The sequence below is a fragment of the Fusarium coffeatum genome (genome assembly GCF_003316985.1).
Source record: "Fusarium coffeatum strain FIESC_28 chromosome Unknown BRIP53273_contig_65, whole genome shotgun sequence".
Classification (NCBI taxonomy): Eukaryota; Fungi; Ascomycota; class Sordariomycetes; order Hypocreales; family Nectriaceae; genus Fusarium; species Fusarium coffeatum.
The window spans coordinates 111,639-130,444 of record NW_022157861.1 but is presented as its reverse complement, the minus strand read 5'-3'; the positions used below and the strand labels follow the sequence as shown (position 1 = coordinate 130,444).

The window sequence follows — 18,806 nt, the reverse complement described above, 5'->3', positions numbered from 1 at the left end:
CGGACCGACTCCTCTTGTCTCGTCCTGTTCTCGTTCCATCTGCCGCCATGTCGGGACATTCTCACAACACTCACAGGAGTACGCCCAACAAGGGCCGTGGTGCGGTTCCCTTTTCAAACAGTCCCAGCGGTAATTCCAATATTCCTCGTCCAGTTCTCGAACCCACACCGCCTACCGAGACTGGATCATCTTTCAGCGCCAGTCGTCAGAAGCAGAGCAAACGTGATGAGGTTCGTCATGATATACCTCTCCCCCACTATCCTCGATGCGATATATACCTCGAGAACCTCCGATCTGCGTACAAGGTTGCTAACCTTCAGCCCAGGCCATCCGAAAGAAGCTCGAAAATGATCTCTCCAAGAAGAAGCACCTTACAAGCCGAGCCCGCCACTCGCGAAAAGCTCCTCCCGGAACTGTCCTTGCCCTGAAGCCCAGTCAGGCGCTCCAGATTAAGCCTGCTACCACGGTTTCCGAGGCTGCCCAGTTGATGGCCGCAAAGCGAGAGGACTGTGTTCTGGTTACCGACGATGACGACCGAATTGCTGGTATTTTCACTGCAAAGGATCTCGCTTTCCGTGTTGTGGGAGCTGGAGCCAAGGCCTCCGCTGTCACTATTGCCGAAATCATGACCAAAAACCCTCTTTGCGCTCGAACCGATACCAGCGCTACGGATGCTTTGGATCTCATGGTCCGAAAGGGTTTCCGACATTTGCCAGTTATGGACGAGAACCAAGATATTTCGGGTGTGTTGGATATCACCAAGTGTTTCTACGATGCTATGGAAAAGCTTGAGCGTGCCTACTCGTCCTCTAGAAAACTCTACGATGCGCTTGAAGGTGTTCAGTCTGAGTTGGGTTCTACCCAGCCTCAGCAGATCATCCAGTACGTCGAGGCTCTGCGCAGCAAGATGTCCGGACCTACTTTGGAAACTGTGCTCAACGGCGTTCCCCCCACTACCGTTAATGTACGAACCTCAGTCAAGGAAGCTGCCCAGCTCATGAAGGAGAACCATACAACTGCTGTCCTGGTTCAGGACCAAGGTGCTATTACGGGTATTTTCACCAGCAAGGATGTCGTTCTCCGAGTCATTGCCCCTGGCCTGGACCCCGCCAACTGCAGTGTCGTCCGTGTCATGACCCCTCACCCCGATTTTGCGCCCATGGATATGACTCTCCAGGCGGCTCTCCGCAAGATGCACGGTAAGTTACCTGAGAAAATGGGCGAGGCTACCTTATGAGACACTGCTAACGAGATTTTAGACGGACACTACCTGAATTTGCCTGTCATGAATGATGGTGGTGAGATTGTTGGTATGGTCGATGTTCTTAAGCTCACCTACGCCACACTCGACCAAATCAATGCCATGTCGAACAACAACGACGAGGGCCCCGCCTGGAACAAGTTCTGGCTCTCTCTCGATGCTGAGACCGAGTCCATGATGTCAGGAGAGGGCAGCCAAGCTCAGCACACCAATCTTGGTTCTCGTCTTACATCCCCTGATATGCACCGGGATCGTATCAACGACAGTGTTGCTCCAGGAGATTCAGCCTCCCATGTTGGCATGGAGTCCCCTCCCCGCTCTATCCTCCCCGATGTTCTCGAGCATCAACTCCCCGAAGAACTCCCCTTCCCCTTCAAGTTCAAGGCCCCCTCCGGTCGGGTACACCGCATGAAGATCACTGCTACAGAAGGCATCGAGGCTTTCGTTGATGCCATTGCCTCTAAACTTGGTGCTGAGGCAGACAGCATTGGTGGAGTGCCTGATGTAGAGGACGGAAAGATCGTGGGTGCTGGCTTTGCTATGAGCTTCTTGGACGATGAAGGAGATTCGATTTCTATCACAGCTGATCACGATCTGCTCGAGGCTGTCATTCTTGCCCGCCAAGCCCATCATGACAAGGTTGATCTCTTTGTGCACGATCCCGAGAAGCCTCCTGTATCTGCAGCTGACCCCAGACATCCTGCTACGCCCTCGGTCTCTACCGGGGCTGGCCTTCGGGAGCGCCGCAAGTGGTGGCCCGAAGAGAACGAGGAGGATGAGGACGATTCCGAGGAGGAGCATCCCGTACGAAGACGTAAGAGTCGTGCGGCGCATGCTCATGCGCACGAAGAGCAGATCATTGCCGGTGTACCTAATGAGCTGATCCTTCCTGGCGCCATTGTTACATTGGCGATCACTATTGTAGGTGTCTTTACCATTGCAAGGCTCACCAGCCGGTAAAGACACTTTTGACTTTCCTCATAACGACCTGATGAAGACGGGGCGCTGTTTAGTGTAGATATGCAGAAAGAGAAAGAAGTGCTTCATAGTAGACATTACCCTTACCCCTTGCAGGATTAATTGAATTTTCTTTGTTTTTAGATTAAACTTATGGACTTGTCTGCTTGCATTTGTGGTTGTGAAATGGTTGACCAAACTGAATTCCATGTAGTGGTGTTAATCGGACCGGAAAATCTGTGCGCCCGGGCCATCCGCCATACCCAAATTTTGGCTACGGTCGAACGACCATCACGATAGTCGAGCAATCTGCAAGCCGTCGCCATGATCCTGAGGAACGCCCCCGTGCGGCATTGTAAGTCAATTGAGGTGCTACTATTGCAAATATGTGACTGACAGGGCCAGGCCGCCACACAATGGCGTCTCCCATCTCCAGGTCCCTTCTCAGGCGAATGTCCACCCAGGTCACCAACAAAACCGAGGGCACATCCGAAGTGAAGGAATGGACGACTTCGACACCCGCCACCGGTCCTCCCAAGATTGTTTCAGCGGCAAGAAAGAAGCAGAGAATCGTGCAGGACGGCATCCTCTCTCTCAGGACTAACTCAGCGCATGAACACAAGGGCTCGACATGGACGACACCCCACAAGAACTCGAACTCTGCGGCTCCAGCGACGCCTGCTCAACAGTACAGAGAATGGCAGCGTATCCAGGCCAACACCCGAAGTCTCGGTTCGAAACTTGTCAAGCGATACATCCCTACCGAACTCGTCAACAACCCACCAGGACCCGAGGATATCACTCTGGAGATGTTGATGGCTTCGCAAACGCATATTGGACATAAGACCTCGCTGTGGAACCCCGCCAACTCTCGATATATCTATGGTGTGCGAGAGGGTGTCCATATGATCTCTCTTGAGACCACTGCGGCGCACCTCCGACGAGCGGCCCGCGTGGTGGAGGAGGTTGCTTACAAGGCTGGTCTGATTCTTTTTGTCGGAAACCGCAAGGGTCAAATGGAGATTGTCACTCAGGCTGCCGAGATGGCTAGTGCTTGCCACCTGTTCACCAAGTGGACTCCCGGTGCTATCACCAACCGAGACGTTATCCTGAAGATGGCTGGTACAAAGGTTGTGGACCACAACGATGTGGAGCTTCCCGGATTTGAGAACTACAGAGGTTCGGCTCGACCTCTGATGCCCGATCTGGTTGTTTGCCTGAACCCTCTTGAGAACTATACTCTTTTGTATGAGTGTGGTCTTAAGAGCATTCCCACCATCGGTGTTATTGACACCAATGCTGACCCCTCATGGGTGACTTATACCATTCCTGCCAACGACGACAGGTGAGAAATTCCAACAAAGGTGGATGTTTTAATATGCTGATATATCGTTAGTCTACGAGCTATGGCTGTCGTAGGTGGTGTCCTAGGCCATGCTGGTCAACGAGGTCACCAACGACGTATGACAGACGCTAAGAAGGACAAGGCAACATGGCAGAACCCTCCTGATATTGTCCAGCACATGACCCGTGAGAAGAAGGCGGCCATTGCTGAGCGCAAGAACGTCATGGGTCAGATGCAGCACAATCTGGAGGGTTTCAACGAGGAGGAACAGAAGCTTCTACGGGAACAGTTCTACGGAGAGCAGGCTGAAGTCTCTGAGAGCGACATGGTCAAGATGATGGGAGAGACAACCTCAGAGGGCGCCAAGCCTGCCGCTGCTGATTCAAACTCTGAATGTAGATTGGACAGCATTGAAAAAGAGTTGTCCAGCCTCAAAATTGTAGCCGAAGCCATTGAGGCTGAGACACATGCTGCCACCAAACCCACAGAGCCAACTCCTGCTTCACCTGAAGCACCTGTTGTCTCCGAAGTTGTCGTCGAAAGCCAGGTCGAGACTGAAGTCGAAAGCCAAATCGAAACCCAGTCTGCCAAGTCATCGCATGATTCAAGATTGACGAGTATCGAGGAGGAGCTATCAGGCCTTAAGGCTGTCGCTGAGGCTATTGAAGCTGAGACACAATCTGCTATCATGCCTGCAGAGCCAATTTCTGCCTCACCTGAACAGCCTGTTGTTTCGGAGGTAATTGTTGAGTCTCAAGTCGAAAGTCAGATTGAGACTCAGCCTGCCGAGACAACATCTGATTCAAGGTTGACAAGCATTGAGGAGCAGTTGTCTGGACTCAAGGATGCAGCGGAGGCTATTGAGGCCGATATCAAGAGCGGCAAGCAGTAGAAAAGCTGTGTACAATATTAAAAACTGTATAATAGCCTACGGGAGAAATAGAACAAAGAAGCGATGTAAGTTGATACGAATATATAACATGTAACGTACTGTATACATTGTCGCTCTGATGTGAGTTATGGGAACGGATGCCTTATACTTCGGCCGATTGCGGCGATACCTCCGGATAAACCTTAGCCCCATATTTACTGACAGATCGTCCCTTCCCTTTTCTCCAGCTACAGGTGCTTGCCCCGCCTCCATGAAATTTTGGGGCGCGCCTTAGTGACGACCTACTGACCTCGACAAGCCCAGCCCCAGCTGCCCTGCGTCCTGCGCATTTCCCCTCATCATCAAAGAACATTTCAGCACAGCTACGACAGATTCCACAGCAAAACAAGCCCAGCACTGAACAGACTGCACCACGCCAGTCTATATAGCGGAGCATCTGATACTACTGTATTTTACTGGGGCTAAGTTCGGTCAATACTGGACCTACAGCGCATCCATACAGTTCCATATCCCCAGGTGCTCGGGCAGTTGCAGTTCCCAGTGGAGGTTTCTATTTTAGAGAGCCCAGTCAAACTCAGGGCGTTCAGCACCTGGCCTTTTCCAGCCAAGGACCCAGGGCACCACCCAACCAGCGTATTAAGACGCCTGTGGAAGCTCTTACAGCACAGCACAGTCCAGCACAATTAGTGCCCTGCAATAAACACATAGAATCTGAGAGATTCGGGAAGAGAGCTCGGTGCGAGATCGGTATTCGAAAGGCGCAACCCCACAACCACGGAGTCACCAGTAATGGTTTAGCTTTTGAGCCGAGCTACTCTTAATAAATTGCCTCGCTTTCGCTCTGGAACCGGTATGCATCATTCTATATTCCCTCCCTCATTCTGCACTTTCAGTTTTGTTGGTGTTGGTTTGGTGTAAGACGACATTGCCCAGGCTGCGAGGATCGTTCGTAAGTGACAGGAGAATCTGAAATGCTAACAGGTATTTGGTGACAGGCTTAAACACATTCTTATCCAATTAAATCCGTCTCTTGTTCCTTTTTCATCTTTTTTCATAACCCCGCATAAAGGGTTTGCTCCAACAAAATGCCGGCCATGCTAGATGATCCGGCGAGCCCCACCATCTACCGAGTCTCCGGTCAACCTCCGTACCCGGATCCGAACAGCCCCGGCTTCCCGGCCGACATCACCCCTCGGCAGGTCACACTCCGTGATCGTCAGACAGTGGCTACCATTGTCCCGTTTGCCTCTAAACATCAGGTTCCCAAGTCGTTGATCGCCTATCTATGTGACCAGATCAATAAGGAGATTGAAGGCGGCGATACGTATCCCATGATGGAGCCTTTCGCTGCCGACAATTTTGGCTCCTACTGGTTCCAGAACTTTGGAGCCATCATGCTTCTTGGCAATGTTGAACGCGCTGAGGACGTAGTTGAAGGCAAAGATTGGTCCCGCGAATGTCTGGGAAGCTTCTACATCAAGCCCAACTACCCTGGCCGCAGCAGCCATGTATGCAATGCTGGCTTCCTAGTCACTGATGCCGCCCGCAACCGCGGTGTCGGTCGTCTCATGGGCGAGGCTTACTTGGATTGGGCACCTCGTCTGGGTTATACTTACAGCGTCTTCAACCTGGTGTACGAGACAAACGTGGCATCATGCCGTATCTGGGATGCGCTTGGCTTCAAGCGCATCGGCCGGGTCAAGGGGTGCGGTAATCTTCGCAGCTTTCCAGGTCAATTGATCGATGCCATCATCTACGGCCGGGATCTGTCACCGCGCGAAAGCGAGGAACTCGTGAGTGAAGAGCGTTTCGACAAAATCAAGTTCTACCTCAAGTACGGCGAGTACCCGAACGGCGCTGACCGTGCCGAAAAAAGCAGGCTTCGGAGCGCAGCGACGCACTATAAGCTTCTCGACGGCGACAAGCTCATGCTCAAGGATAAAGAGGTGATATCTGATCCGGTTCGCCAATTCGATATTGCCCGGCAAATGCATGCCCAGCAGCACGGCGGCATCAATAGGACGACAGCTACTATTGCAGAGAAGTATCATTGGAGTCGTATCAAGGAAACGGCCAGCGATGTTATCCGGAGTTGTGCGGAGTGCAAAGAGCTCGGCAAGACACCTAACCCTGGTGGTGCGCGGAAAGCAGCCTCGTCAAATAATCACAGTGGGAGAAGTATAGGAGTTGTGAGAGGAGATTCAAATGAACACCAAGTACAATCGATGAGTCCTCCCGCCACTCAGATGCTACCGTTACAAGATCACAGCATGATGCCGGCACTCTCGCAACAAAACCCTGATCATGATCATACGCCCAGTCCTTATGCTAACCCAGCCGATATTTCCCTAATTGGTCACTCTCACGCCCTTCAAAACAGCTCTATGGAACATCCACTTCACTCGCACAGTCCTATGCTTCAAGATCCCCCGACCGGCCATCATCCGCACGATCACCCTGTATATCAACCCATCGACCCGCAAATCATCAACCAGTCTTCATCACACGACCTCAGTGCCTTCGACCAATACCACTCGCCTGCTGACTTCCAAGCATTACTCAATGCCACCGAAGGAGTGGGAGAAGATGTTGTGGATCAGGATTTGGAAATGTTGATAGATCACCAAGATGATGATGGTGTAATGGATGAAGCTGTCAATATCGATGGCATTGACGGAACGGGTAGTCAGGGGTTGTCACACAAGGATAGAAGCTTGTATGATGTTGGCTTTGGAGGACCAGGAGGGTAATTCCTGATGTTGAGCCTGTGTTGCTATCTTGCAGGATCGAAGTATAAAGCGTGCGATTTCTGGGCCTGTATTTCTTCTGATCTATGAGCATGAGCTTGGCGTTCTATATCAATTTCATTGTCAAATATCATCTTTGGGTCCCTTAACGCGTGCCTGCAAACAGCTGGCTCCGCATACGAAAAACCAACTTCTCTATGACATCGCTCATCACGTTGCTTCTACACGATATCTGAATGTGTTGGATAGAGGTCATCATCAAGTTTTAGAGGTCAGATAGGTCTAGGTATCATACAGATCCTCCGGCTCCTTAGCCACGACACCGCCGTTCCTGTTTTCTTCACAAAAGGTCTATGTTTCCAGGATAAGTAAAAGCTCCCCTTTTCACTTTTGATCATATTCTCCATCTATCATTACATTTTATGCATTTACCTTCGGGGCATGCCACGGCCACGTCCTCGCAGAGCTCGCTGGGCCGCACCTGGAGGAAGCTGACCAGGAGCTTGAGGCTTAGCACTCTCCTCGTTGCGGATTGTCTCGTCAACGCCGAGAATGAGACAGCTGGCCTCGGTGGCGGCCTGGATAGCGTTAATCTTAACAAGAGCGGGCTCCCAGACGAATCGCTCCATCATATCAGTGACACCCTCATTCTGGAAGTCAACACCAGCCCATGTCTGGCCCTTGCGGTGCTCGACACGAAGCTTGTTGAGGATATCGGTAGCATCGAAGCCGGCGTTATCGCAAAGTTGGCGGGGAATGATCTCGAGGGCCTTAGCGAAGGACTTGATGATGGCTTGTTGCTTATGGGGGATGTTCTTGTCAGCGAACTGGTGAAGGTATGCTGAAACCTCCATCTCGGCGGCACCACCACCACCGACAATAAGCTGGTTTCGGATGGCTCGCTTAACAATCATGATGGCATCGTGCAGAGATCGCTCAACCTCGGCAATGAATTGCTCGGCACCACCACGCAGGACAAGGGTGCAGGTCTTGGCCTCGGGGCAGTTCTCGAAGAAGTTGAATCGCTCTCCACCAATCTGGCGCTCCTCAAACTTGCCGCAAGTACCCAGGTGCTCGGGCAGGATGTCGGAGCATGTTGACTGAACAACAGCACCAGTAGCCTGCACAACACGTTCCATATCCTCACCGGCAACACGTCCAGCACAGAAGATGTCTCGGTCGGCGAAGAACTGGGTAGCCAAGTCACCAATAGGCAACTTGCTGAGAACAACCTTGGCGCCAGTCTTGTGGATAGCGTCAAGCTTCTTGTAGATAATCTGCCACTCCGCATCGACGATGGCCTGGTATTCAGAGACCTGCTCAACACGGACCTCGGCATTGTCCTTCTCAGCCTTCAGCTCGAGCTCGACGTTTAGGCACACGATCTTCGGGTTGTCGAAAGACTTTGGTTGTTGCTCAAAACCAGCGTAAGAGAAGGTCTTCTTGAAGGCGACACCGTTAACAAAGAGGGATTCGGTCAGGGAGCCGCCGGGGATCTTCTTCATGCCAATGAGTTTCTCGTTCAGGTCGTCTTGGTCAAGTGACAGGACAGCATCGACAACCACTATAATTGATCAGCTTAAATGTCAAATAAGGGGGTAAGTGCCTGCCCGCATACTCTTGGTGAAGAAATCAGTATTTCTCTTGATCAGCTTGCTGGTCATGGCAGTACCAGCGAGCTTGATGAGAGTGTCACGCTGGTTGGCCTCGTTTGTGCTGACAGCAACTTCCTTAATCTTGTTGACTGCCATCTGAGACGCCCTCCGCAGACCCTTGATAATGATCTGAGAGCTAACACCCTGCTCAACATGCTCCTTAGTCTCCTTGAGGATCTCACCAGCGAGGACAACGACAGATGTTGTTCCATCACCGACCTCGGCGTCTTGCGATCGGGCGATATCGACGAGAATTCTAGCGGCGGGGTGGACAATATCGAGGAGCTTTTCTTCAATTAGCAATGGCACAAAAGTAGGCATATTCTAAGGGGCGCTTCGAACCTTCATGACAGTGGCACCGTCGTTGGTAATAGTCTGGCGGCCATTCTCATCAACCATCAAAAGGTCACCGCCGTAGGGACCCAGAGTGGACTTGATGGTAGCCTGAACAGCGAGACAGGCATTGATGTTGGAGATGATCTGTCCCTTTCCTTGGGAGGTATCGGTTCCTGTAAGAAGTTCGACTGTCAGTGCTTGTCGCGATCATATGCGTTGCCGTTGCGTGTTGTTTATATCGGCCCCTTAGATTTCGAGGGGTGAAGCGGGCGGGCGGTGGGGTAAAACGGACCTTCCTTGAGGACGATAATCGTCGGCGTTTGGCCTCCGAATGACATTTTGAAGGTGATGAAGCGAGCCGAATGTGATTATCGAAAGTTGTACTCGTGTCGAAAATTATGTACAGGCTCAGATTTCGCTCCGGGGGGTCGGTTGGTGGGGGAGTCAAGTCGGCGGGTTCAAAGTGGGAGGAGCTGTGATGAATCGAAGCTTCCATCCAAAAAAATGTGGCAGCCTTCCTTCCAATCTTTCTCATCATGTCTTGCCCCAGTCATGCACGGGCCACTTTCTCGTCGACTTAAGGGTCTCGTCTGGGCCAATCATGTTACAAGTTTTGATTCAGCAACCAACTCCTCGATAATAGTTGTAACTTTTGCTATCCGTCAACTCATCGCCTTGAATACCAGTTTGTATTCTTCTCAGATCCATATTCTCCCGGTTTCAAAAGGCTGCTGGGTAGCTATTCAGATCGCCCTTCCATTGCTTCTGGTCCTAACCCACTCGTCAGCCTTAGGCAGCAAAAAGATATCCACAGACAACAAAAAGATGTCGTTGAATAAAAGGGAACTCCCCCGGGAAGGCTCGAACTTCCGATCTCCCGATTGTCTGTGAATAACAGTCGGACGCTTTAGCCAACTAAGCCACAGGGGAGAAGCTTATTGGATGGACGGCGGACTTCGTGATGCGCCCTATGCTGAGCTCATTATTGCTAAGGTGACTCGAACGCTGCGGGTCTGGTTATCTTTCGTTACCATGCCAAATTTCCTGTGGTGTCAATAGTTTATATCAATCGACAGGAGTTAAGGTTGGTAGCATTGCTTCAGCCGATCAGAACCGAACGGGAGACTAACTGGCAATATCTAGGTACACGGTGCTTGAACAGTAGCACAACCAGGCATAATCATATCATCTTCTAGCCTCCCAATTCACTTCTCAGAAATACAGAGTAATTATTCAGTACGAGTTATGCTGAGTTACAATTTACAAAATGCAGCAGAGATTGCCTACTTGGTAGTATAGAAACAGCCGTTAGGATAATTGAAGGCTGGCGATGGTGACTATTGTATATTGAATTGCATTAACTCATGAACTGACTGCCTCTCCTTTATTTAATGTAAAATGAGAAGCTTCAACTCGGGTAAGGAAGAACATCTACTAATAGTAATAAAAGTTAAGTAAGGTGTAAGTAAGAAAGTTCAGTTGAACCCAATCCTAGTCAACCCCATACTCTCGACTTGTTGAACATTTGGCAACGAACCTTCGGAACAACAGACGTCTCTAACCGTCAGTACAAATCATGTGTCTTCCTTCGCAGCAATCGCCAACAGCAGAGCCGCAAAGGGAACATTGCCATGCTGTGGCGCAAACACATTACCTAGCGCTAGGAACAATTCTATAGAAGCAAGCAAGCACAGGCCAAGACCCTTAAATCTGGTATCTGCCTCTACCTGTATATCACTCCGGATGCCATCAAAAAGAAATCATTCGCACAACCCGAAGGTTCGTAGAGCAAAATAAAGGATTAACTCCCCCGGGAAGGCTCGAACTTCCGATCTCCCGATTGTCTATAAATAACAGTCGGACGCTTTAGCCAACTAAGCCACAGGGGATGACAGGCTATTGCTGCTGATCGACTGCAAATGTAGAACCAAGTTGACCAGTTGTGCCAATCAGCAAAGTCACTAGAGATGAAGTTGCAATATCAAAAGCTCTTTAAATTAATCGTGCGCTGGTTCTACCCTTGAAGACTTGCTCAGTTGAGCTGGTTGTTGTGCAGTCTCCAACTCCGACTTTCCCCCACTTTTGGATAGTATATTGTGTGCCCACATGCTTGATGCTCGTTATGCTCTCTCTGATCCATATCAAATGAACAGCTGTTAAATACAATCTGACCCTCAATCCAGATAACAACAATTCAAGAGATTCGTGCTACAGTCCGAAGGGGTTATATCACATGCCAATATCTATTAACAACATTGTGTAGTATCACTTTGCCCATTAAGTATGCATAGCAATATCAGAGAAGAGTAGTGATAACCGATGGTTGATCACTTATCCCCGTTTGCTGTCGTCCTTATTTCATTCCTCTTGCGACACGAAGAGTATATTTAGAGTGGAAGAAAAATATGTATTCATCCTTCTGTGACCAAGATATCCAACTGTCAGTAGAGAATTAGCCAAAAAGTTACAAATTCATACAGAGAAGATGCAAAAGATCAAGACATGATCTTGACTCCCCCGGGAAGGCTCGAACTTCCGATCTCCCGATTGCCAGATTAATAACAGTCGGACGCTTTAGCCAACTAAGCCACAGGGGAAATGATTCTGCTGTTGAAGCTCTGGTAGAGCATCGTGGACCCAAGTTCTTGGTGTAGTGGATCGACTAGGGTTTACTTGAAGCTCAGCTTTTACAGCTATGAGGTCACCGGCATACTTGGATCACGAAGAATGCCATTGGCTGTTATCAGCATTCATTTCAGTCTTTTTAAGCATCTCGCTACTAATTGGAAAGCGTCAAGCCACAATTACTGTTGAAAACGTTGGAAGGTTGATACGTGGAACATCGACTTGCTTCATCGGGTAAACGCTAATTGTGGCTGCTGAGATGATTGAAATGAGTTCCTACTGGACGGTAATTTCACGATTCAACGTATCGGTAACTGTAAAGCAACACAAAAGATAAAAGCCGACTTTGAGCCCGGAGCTTGTGCCTCCGATTGACCCATTTTTATCGGAGCTCAAGCGGCGCAGTATCGGCGCCGATGATGATAAGCTCCGGTAGAGCCTGTTTTGGCAAGAGCGCATGCGTAACAAGCTAGGTACATATTGTTCTCGACCCGATAATGGGTCATTGGATTGCGTGTTACTTACTAGCAGAAGTTGGGGTCACAGTCTTGCTACTAAACTAGGTTGTCAAGGTGGTGTCGGTAAACGGTGGCCCGTTTAAGGTTATCATTCAGCAATGAACATCTACCGGTCTTTGCACGTTAGATCGAGAACACTAAATTGAAAACATAACCGGTGAGTGCATCTTCGTTGAAGAATGGATGTTAGTCCCCAAAACAATCAAGGTTTGTTCATATTTTCCTCGGCTCCTTCCATGTCTTTCTGTAGGGTAACTCCATCGACAACCCTTCAATTAAACTTGGCAGGAACGGAAAGACCCTGCGGATGCTTGCAGCTTCAATGTACCTAAATCCAACAGGGGGGTACCGCACTAGACTCCATGAAGCCCCTGAGACCTGTCTTATCAGCCAACCAATGCGGGCTGCTAAAATCGGCACCTTAACTCCTGGACTGGGTCGCCCGCCAAGCTAAGGAAGGGTAACTGCAATCGATATCCTTCCGTTAACGTTAGATCTTGAGACCACTGTTCCCAATCTTCTTCCTGATCTTCATCACCCACTATCTTTTCTTCCAAGCTACATCTTCTTATCTTTTGGTTTTCTCCTTCTGCAGATTGACTATTCCTTTTCACTGAGCTTACACGACGCAAAAGGAAAGCTCAAGATAGTATACGAGTCCCAACTTTGGTCAGGAACCAGACGGAATGCAGTACTCAGTATCATAGGTGACACCTAAGTCTTTGACGGCACCGATCGAACTTGTATAATCAAACGAACCGCATGCGCGTCTTCCGTTGCGACAGATTTACCGACTCGACCTACATTTCGTTCAAATAAACTTCGACCCAACCCTTAAAGTCTCGCCTCGGCGAGCAACGATTTCGCAATGATTCCCCTCCGTAGACGTGGCCGGTTTTACGCCATAGTCGCTGTGGTCATGGTCTTTCTGGTGTATCGCTTCACACAAGATTCGTGGACACGGTCACCCCACTTTGAAACGGTAAAACAACCGAATCAGCCTGCCTCTGAGCCAGTTCAGGGCTCAAAAGAAGCTTTCGAACCACCCGTCGTACCGCCACCAGTCCAGCTCCCCGATTCCGAGAAGGATGCCGACTCTGCCAACCAACCTAAACCGGTAGCACCACACGACGCCTCGGAATCGCTAGAGAAGGTCGATACTCCAGAAACAGACAAGTCAGCCGCCGAGAAACCTGTTCAAGCTGGGGACGATACCAAGGGAGAGGCCGGAGAAAAGACGGAGGGCAAAACGGAGGATACTAAACAGCCTGCAGAGCAAAGCCCACCGCAAATTCCTCCTGTTCAATTCAAGGACCCTCCCAAACAAGCAGATAACCCTGATGTTCCCCTGGTCAATGTTGATGGCTCAAAGATTCATTGGACAAAGCCCAAGGAACATTTCCCTATACCCCCTGAGTCTATCCGACCGATCCCGACTGGCACCGCTCCCAATGTCTACAGGATTCAATTTGACTTCCAGGGTGAAGATGTGCAGACAAGTACCACTCGCCTGGAACGATTAGGCCGCGTCAAGTCTGAGATTGCGCGGGCTTGGTCCGGTTACCGCAAATATGCTTTCAAGCATGATGAGCTCTCACCGGCTTCCATGAAGTATCGCGATACGTTTTGTGGCTGGGGTGCGACTCTCGTTGACTCCCTTGATACCCTGTGGATTGCTGGCATGAAAGACGAATTTGATGAAGCTGTCAAGGCTGTCGCGGAGATCGATTTCACATACACCGATTGTAATGACATTCCCGTGTTTGAGACTACGATTCGCTATCTGGGAGGTCTTATCGGTGCTTACGATGTGAGTGGAGGTTCCAACGGACAGTACAAGATCCTGCTTGATAAGGCTGTTGAGCTCGCCGAGATCCTTATGGGCGTTTTTGACACACCTAACCGCATGCCATTGCTGTACTATCGATGGCGTGAGCCCTACGCGTCGCAGCCTCATCGTGCTGGTACTGTCGGCATCGCTGAACTTGGTACCTTGTCTCTCGAGTTCACCCGACTTGCTCAATTGACGGGCACCGCCAAATATTACGATGCTATTGATCGCATCACTGATGCTTTGATTGATATGCAAGCCGCTGGCACAGACATTCCTGGTCTCTTCCCCCAACGAATTAATGCCTCTGGATGTAACAGAACCGCCGACACACAGACAGGAAGCCTCAGTCAAGAGGCTCGAGAGCAGGTCAATAATGCCGATTTGACTAAAGAACCCCAGGGGTTTGACCCTGCAAAGCAGGGTGAAACTGCAGCTTCTCCTCCCCAGCTTAAAGATGATGGCCGCTGGCATGATAAGCTTCGTCGTCGTGATGCACCCTCGCCAGATCAGTCACCGCCTCAATCTCAGCAGGTACCGCCTTTGGCTGCGGATGGGTCCACAGCCGATTGGGATTGTAAGCCTCAAGGTTTGGTTTCCGGCAGCCCCAACGTAGGTCAGTATCATATGGGCGGCGCTCAAGATTCAGCCTATGAGTACTTCCCCAAGGTATGTCGTTCCCATGCTTTCAAAGATAATGATTACTAATAATTGCAGCAATATTTACTCTTGAATGGCCTCGAACCCAAGTACCGTGCCTTGTATGAGAACACTATCGATGCCATTAATGAATGGCTACTTTACAGACCAATGATCAAGGACGAGGGTTGGGATGTATTCTTCACCGGCAAACTGACCACATCAAGCAGGGGAGACTCTGAATGGTCAAGAAGCTATGAATTAGCACATCTAACATGTTTCATTGGAGGCATGTATGGATTGGGTGGCAAAATCTTTGGCCGTGATGGGGACATTGATAAGGCTAAGAAGCTCACTGATGGTTGCGTATGGGCATATCAGTCGACCGCGACTGGTCTCATGCCAGAGTTTGCTCATCTGGTAGCATGCCCTGCCCTAGAAAAGTGCCCCTTCAGCGAGGAGAGCTGGTACGAAGACCTTGACCCTAACAGCGAATGGCGCGATAATGAATTCCGCAAGTGGTCTGAAGGCGAGGCACTGAGGAAAGTTGCTGAAAGTGACGCTGGAAACAACCCGCCGGCTCAAGCAGACAAGCCGGTCGACTCGAACAGTGGCTCAAAGCCTGCATCTGAACCAGCTGGGGCTCTCGCTGCCTCTGAAGAAGCCCCGAAAGTGATTAAACGGGATGGTATGGAGATGCCTAAATTGGACAAGAGTATGGAAGAGGACCGTTCAGAATTTGGCTCGACTCTCCCCGATTCCCTCAAACAGAAAATTGGCCTGAACAAGCCTGCAGCAGAAAAGGCCGATACAAGCAAGACTGATGCTGATCAACCCAACTCTGCCCAAGCAGAGTCAGAGAACAAACCCGCTGCCGTTGAAGACACGGCAAAGAAGGCATCTGAAACCAAGCCTGCCATTCCAGACAGCTTCGATGCTAGGAAGCACGGGGCACAAGTCATTGCTCCTCTAGATGATATACCCCTAGAGAGACCGCAGACACATGAAGAATACGTCAAGTCTAGGATTGAGAAGGAACGACTACCTCCGGGTTATACTGATATCCAGAACCGAAACTACATGCTTCGGTAAGTCGATTATATACGCTGCGTTGATTGTTCCCACTGACATAGACATCCACAGACCTGAGGCTGTTGAGTCCGTCTGGTACATGTATCGTATCACTGGCGATACTACCTGGATGGACAAAGGCTGGAAGATGTTCCAGGCTACAATCGCCGCGACTCGTACTGAATTTGCGAACAGTGCTATCGAAGATGTTACGGATAAGACGCAGAACGGCCTCAAGGACGAAATGGAGAGTTTCTGGATCTCCGAGACTCTCAAGTACTATTACTTGCTCTTTTCAGAGCCCAATGTCATCAGCCTCGACGAGTGGGTCTTGAACACTGAAGCGCATCCTTTCAAGAGGTCTATATGAACGCAGACTTCGCACGATTTCGAAATTACTACAAAAATACATGTCTGAAGAGCTGGAAGCTATTGATAAGAGGGAAAGACAAGGTTGGTGGATTGATGCATAAGTTATATGGCATGTCAAAGTCAAAGTGACTGCATAACAACGGCGTTCTGGAAAGGGTTCAAGATAATGTGCGATTCCATGGCGCGAATCATATTAGGATATATCGATGTCTATGTGTATTTCAACTGCAGCGAAGTTTTATCCTCGGCCTCTTCTGCTCGTTCTTACTTCTTAGCAGCATCCCATTGAACTGAGATGGGCTGGTGGTTGCCGGAGAACTTCTTCGATCCGAGCCACAACTCAAATCTCAAGTCGACGGGTGCCACAATAACTCGAATGTCGAATCTACAGATGTAGAACTTATGTCCACGGCGAAAACAGGTACCTCGTTTCTCTTTAAGAACAAGTTGATGCTGTTCTATACCAGCAAGGTTACTCTTTACTGAGCAAAGCTTCATCACACCGGCCTGTTTGAGACTTCGAGGGAGCCATTGCCGCTCATTGTTGGATACGACTATTTCTGCGTCCCAAGCTCGTGTTGTATCGCCGTCTTTCAGTCTGATCTCGAAGAGCTTATTTACTGGGGAGTCGGGATTCACAGTATCTCCCTGTGATTTGGTTAACATAACAGTCTTGAAAAGCAAGGTCTCGGGTTCACTGCAATATACCTTTTTTATCAACCACTGAATTTGGTTAGTCGCCCACTTTATATTCGGATCCCATGGGTCCTGTCGAATGTCTTCGTCAAAGTGCTGCGCAGGCATATAAACTTCCTGCACAATGACGCCGTAACTGGCTCGAGCAATCCACGAGCTCAGAACAGACTTATTACCTGACTCCATTCGCTGGCGCTTATTCTCGAGAACACCACGAGCGACAACAAGCTGTGGATCCTGTGAGGGTATAACGACAATATTGCGAGCGTTCGGATGGTGCAGCCTGGTCAAGTGTTCTTGGAGTGCTTCACGTACGTAGGCCGAACTACCAAGCCCACCTGACAGGATCACGTATCCCTATCGCGACTATCAGCATCGGCATCATTGCAAATCAAATAAGGCCTTACCACTTGTTCAGAATGCTTGTGGTCGTTGAGCCAGTCGAGTCGCTGTTTTATTCGCTCCATAATTCCTTCTATGTGCACATCAAATAGCGCTTGAATATCTTGTCTGTCTCCAATCAGCGATGCTCAGTAATTTCTTGGAGACAATGGGATCGGGCGGGATATGACTGACTTTGTAAATAGCATGCGTCCGCCTTGGACCCCAAGGCCTTCATGGTCCACATCATACCCAACACCTTCCATTACGATCTTGTACACTTGCTGCATGTACACTTTCTCGCCGAACTTATGTTTGACACTCTTGAATCCCGGACTTCGGGCCATGCGTGCCGCAAAATCAGCAGGTAATCTGAAGTCGGGATTCGCGGCCATTCTTTGTGAGACAAGCCTGGCAAATGCGCGATCTATGAGTGATGAGCCAACACCAAGGCCGCTGACAGCAGCAACCTGGGATAGCTGTGGGAAATTAGAATCAGTCGAGGCAACTCGCATCAAAGCGAGATCAGTTGTACCTCCACCTGCGTCGACTGTTAGAAATATGCTGTTTTCCTGAAGGTTCACAGCTCCAGTCTTTAGAGTTGCGACAGCTGCGGCCTCGGATTCAGTGAGATCAACCAGAGCTGAATGCTTGGGCCCTTCAGTGCCAAACCCAGCATCGTGGATTGCGCCTTTGAAGGCGTTGACGATGGCCATACTTGTCCACGTTGTTGGTGCACTGAAGAGGAACAGTACAGACATTGTTCCCCATCCACCGACATGTTTTATACCCATACGTATCTCTATACTGTCCTTGACATGCGCGTATACTTGTTTCAAGTAGTCGGTCACGAACTGGCGAGCCTCTTCAGTGCTTCGAGGAACATTGGTCAAACCTTGTTGTTGTGCTGCTTCAAGAGTGTCTGGATCCAGAAAGATCTTGAAGAAGTCGCGACGGGTTTTGCTCGGGTCATGGTCATCATCGGCACACATGAATCCCCATGATGATATACTCCCATCGGCATTGTATACGGTGGTCGTGGGGACTTTTCGATCGCCTCTGTCGTCGCTACCGGGCCAGTCGTTGACAATTTGTATGGGAATTCCGTGTCTCATCCAAGCCACACCTAGAATTGTCAGTCAGCGTATCCCAATGGCTTGCTATGAGTACTCGCCTGTAAAGGTAGTGCCCAAATCGACAGACACAACCAAGTCTGGGTGGTCTTCCATACTGCGTTGGTATTACGCTCAATACTCTCGTGGAAATGATGAAGTAAGAACGAAGTGATGATGGAGGAACTACCTTACAACCGCGAGCGCCCGGCAAGGCTCTCAAAGGTTCACATCCTGGACTTGCCTCCTGTCTCATCACGGCTGAATGCTGGATGACATTGGCTTGTTAGCTGCACACTCAAGGGTGTGCGGGTCCATGCAGAGGATCAGGCTGTGAAGTCCAGACTGCGGCCCCAGCCCGATAATGA

The 18,806-nt window shown here is 49.9% G+C and overlaps 5 protein-coding genes across 5 annotated transcripts; 3 read left to right on the top strand and 2 right to left on the bottom strand.

Moving 5' to 3' along the window:
• Positions 1-47: 47 nt before the first annotated feature.
• Positions 48-4,455, top strand: FIESC28_03048 (uncharacterized protein; the record flags this gene model as incomplete). Its single annotated transcript, XM_031157197.1, has 6 exons — positions 48-230; positions 326-1,199; positions 1,260-2,182; positions 2,519-2,573; positions 2,624-3,563; positions 3,615-4,455. 6 exons carry the CDS (start codon positions 48-50, stop codon positions 4,453-4,455), a joined length of 3,816 nt encoding a protein of 1,271 aa, XP_031018739.1.
• A 1,085-nt stretch (positions 4,456-5,540) lies between these two features.
• Positions 5,541-7,205, top strand: FIESC28_03047 (uncharacterized protein; the record flags this gene model as incomplete). The annotated part of the gene is made up of 1 exon (XM_031157196.1): positions 5,541-7,205. One exon carries the CDS (start codon positions 5,541-5,543, stop codon positions 7,203-7,205), a length of 1,665 nt encoding a protein of 554 aa, XP_031018738.1.
• A 425-nt stretch (positions 7,206-7,630) lies between these two features.
• Positions 7,631-9,531, bottom strand: FIESC28_03046 (uncharacterized protein; the record flags this gene model as incomplete). Its single annotated transcript, XM_031157195.1, has 4 exons — positions 7,631-8,766; positions 8,821-9,142; positions 9,200-9,381; positions 9,486-9,531. 4 exons carry the CDS (start codon positions 9,529-9,531, stop codon positions 7,631-7,633), a joined length of 1,686 nt encoding a protein of 561 aa, XP_031018737.1.
• Positions 9,532-13,204: 3,673 nt separating this feature from the next.
• On the top strand, positions 13,205-16,247 carry FIESC28_03045 (uncharacterized protein; the record flags this gene model as incomplete). Its single annotated transcript, XM_031157194.1, has 3 exons — positions 13,205-14,836; positions 14,885-15,894; positions 15,950-16,247. The coding sequence occupies 3 exons, from the start codon at positions 13,205-13,207 to the stop codon at positions 16,245-16,247; spliced, it is 2,940 nt and encodes a 979-aa protein (XP_031018736.1).
• A 266-nt stretch (positions 16,248-16,513) lies between these two features.
• Positions 16,514-18,694, bottom strand: FIESC28_03044 (uncharacterized protein; the record flags this gene model as incomplete). Its single annotated transcript, XM_031157193.1, has 5 exons — positions 16,514-16,897; positions 16,958-17,302; positions 17,353-17,455; positions 17,522-18,452; positions 18,634-18,694. 5 exons carry the CDS (start codon positions 18,692-18,694, stop codon positions 16,514-16,516), a joined length of 1,824 nt encoding a protein of 607 aa, XP_031018735.1.
• Positions 18,695-18,806: the final 112 nt, after the last annotated feature.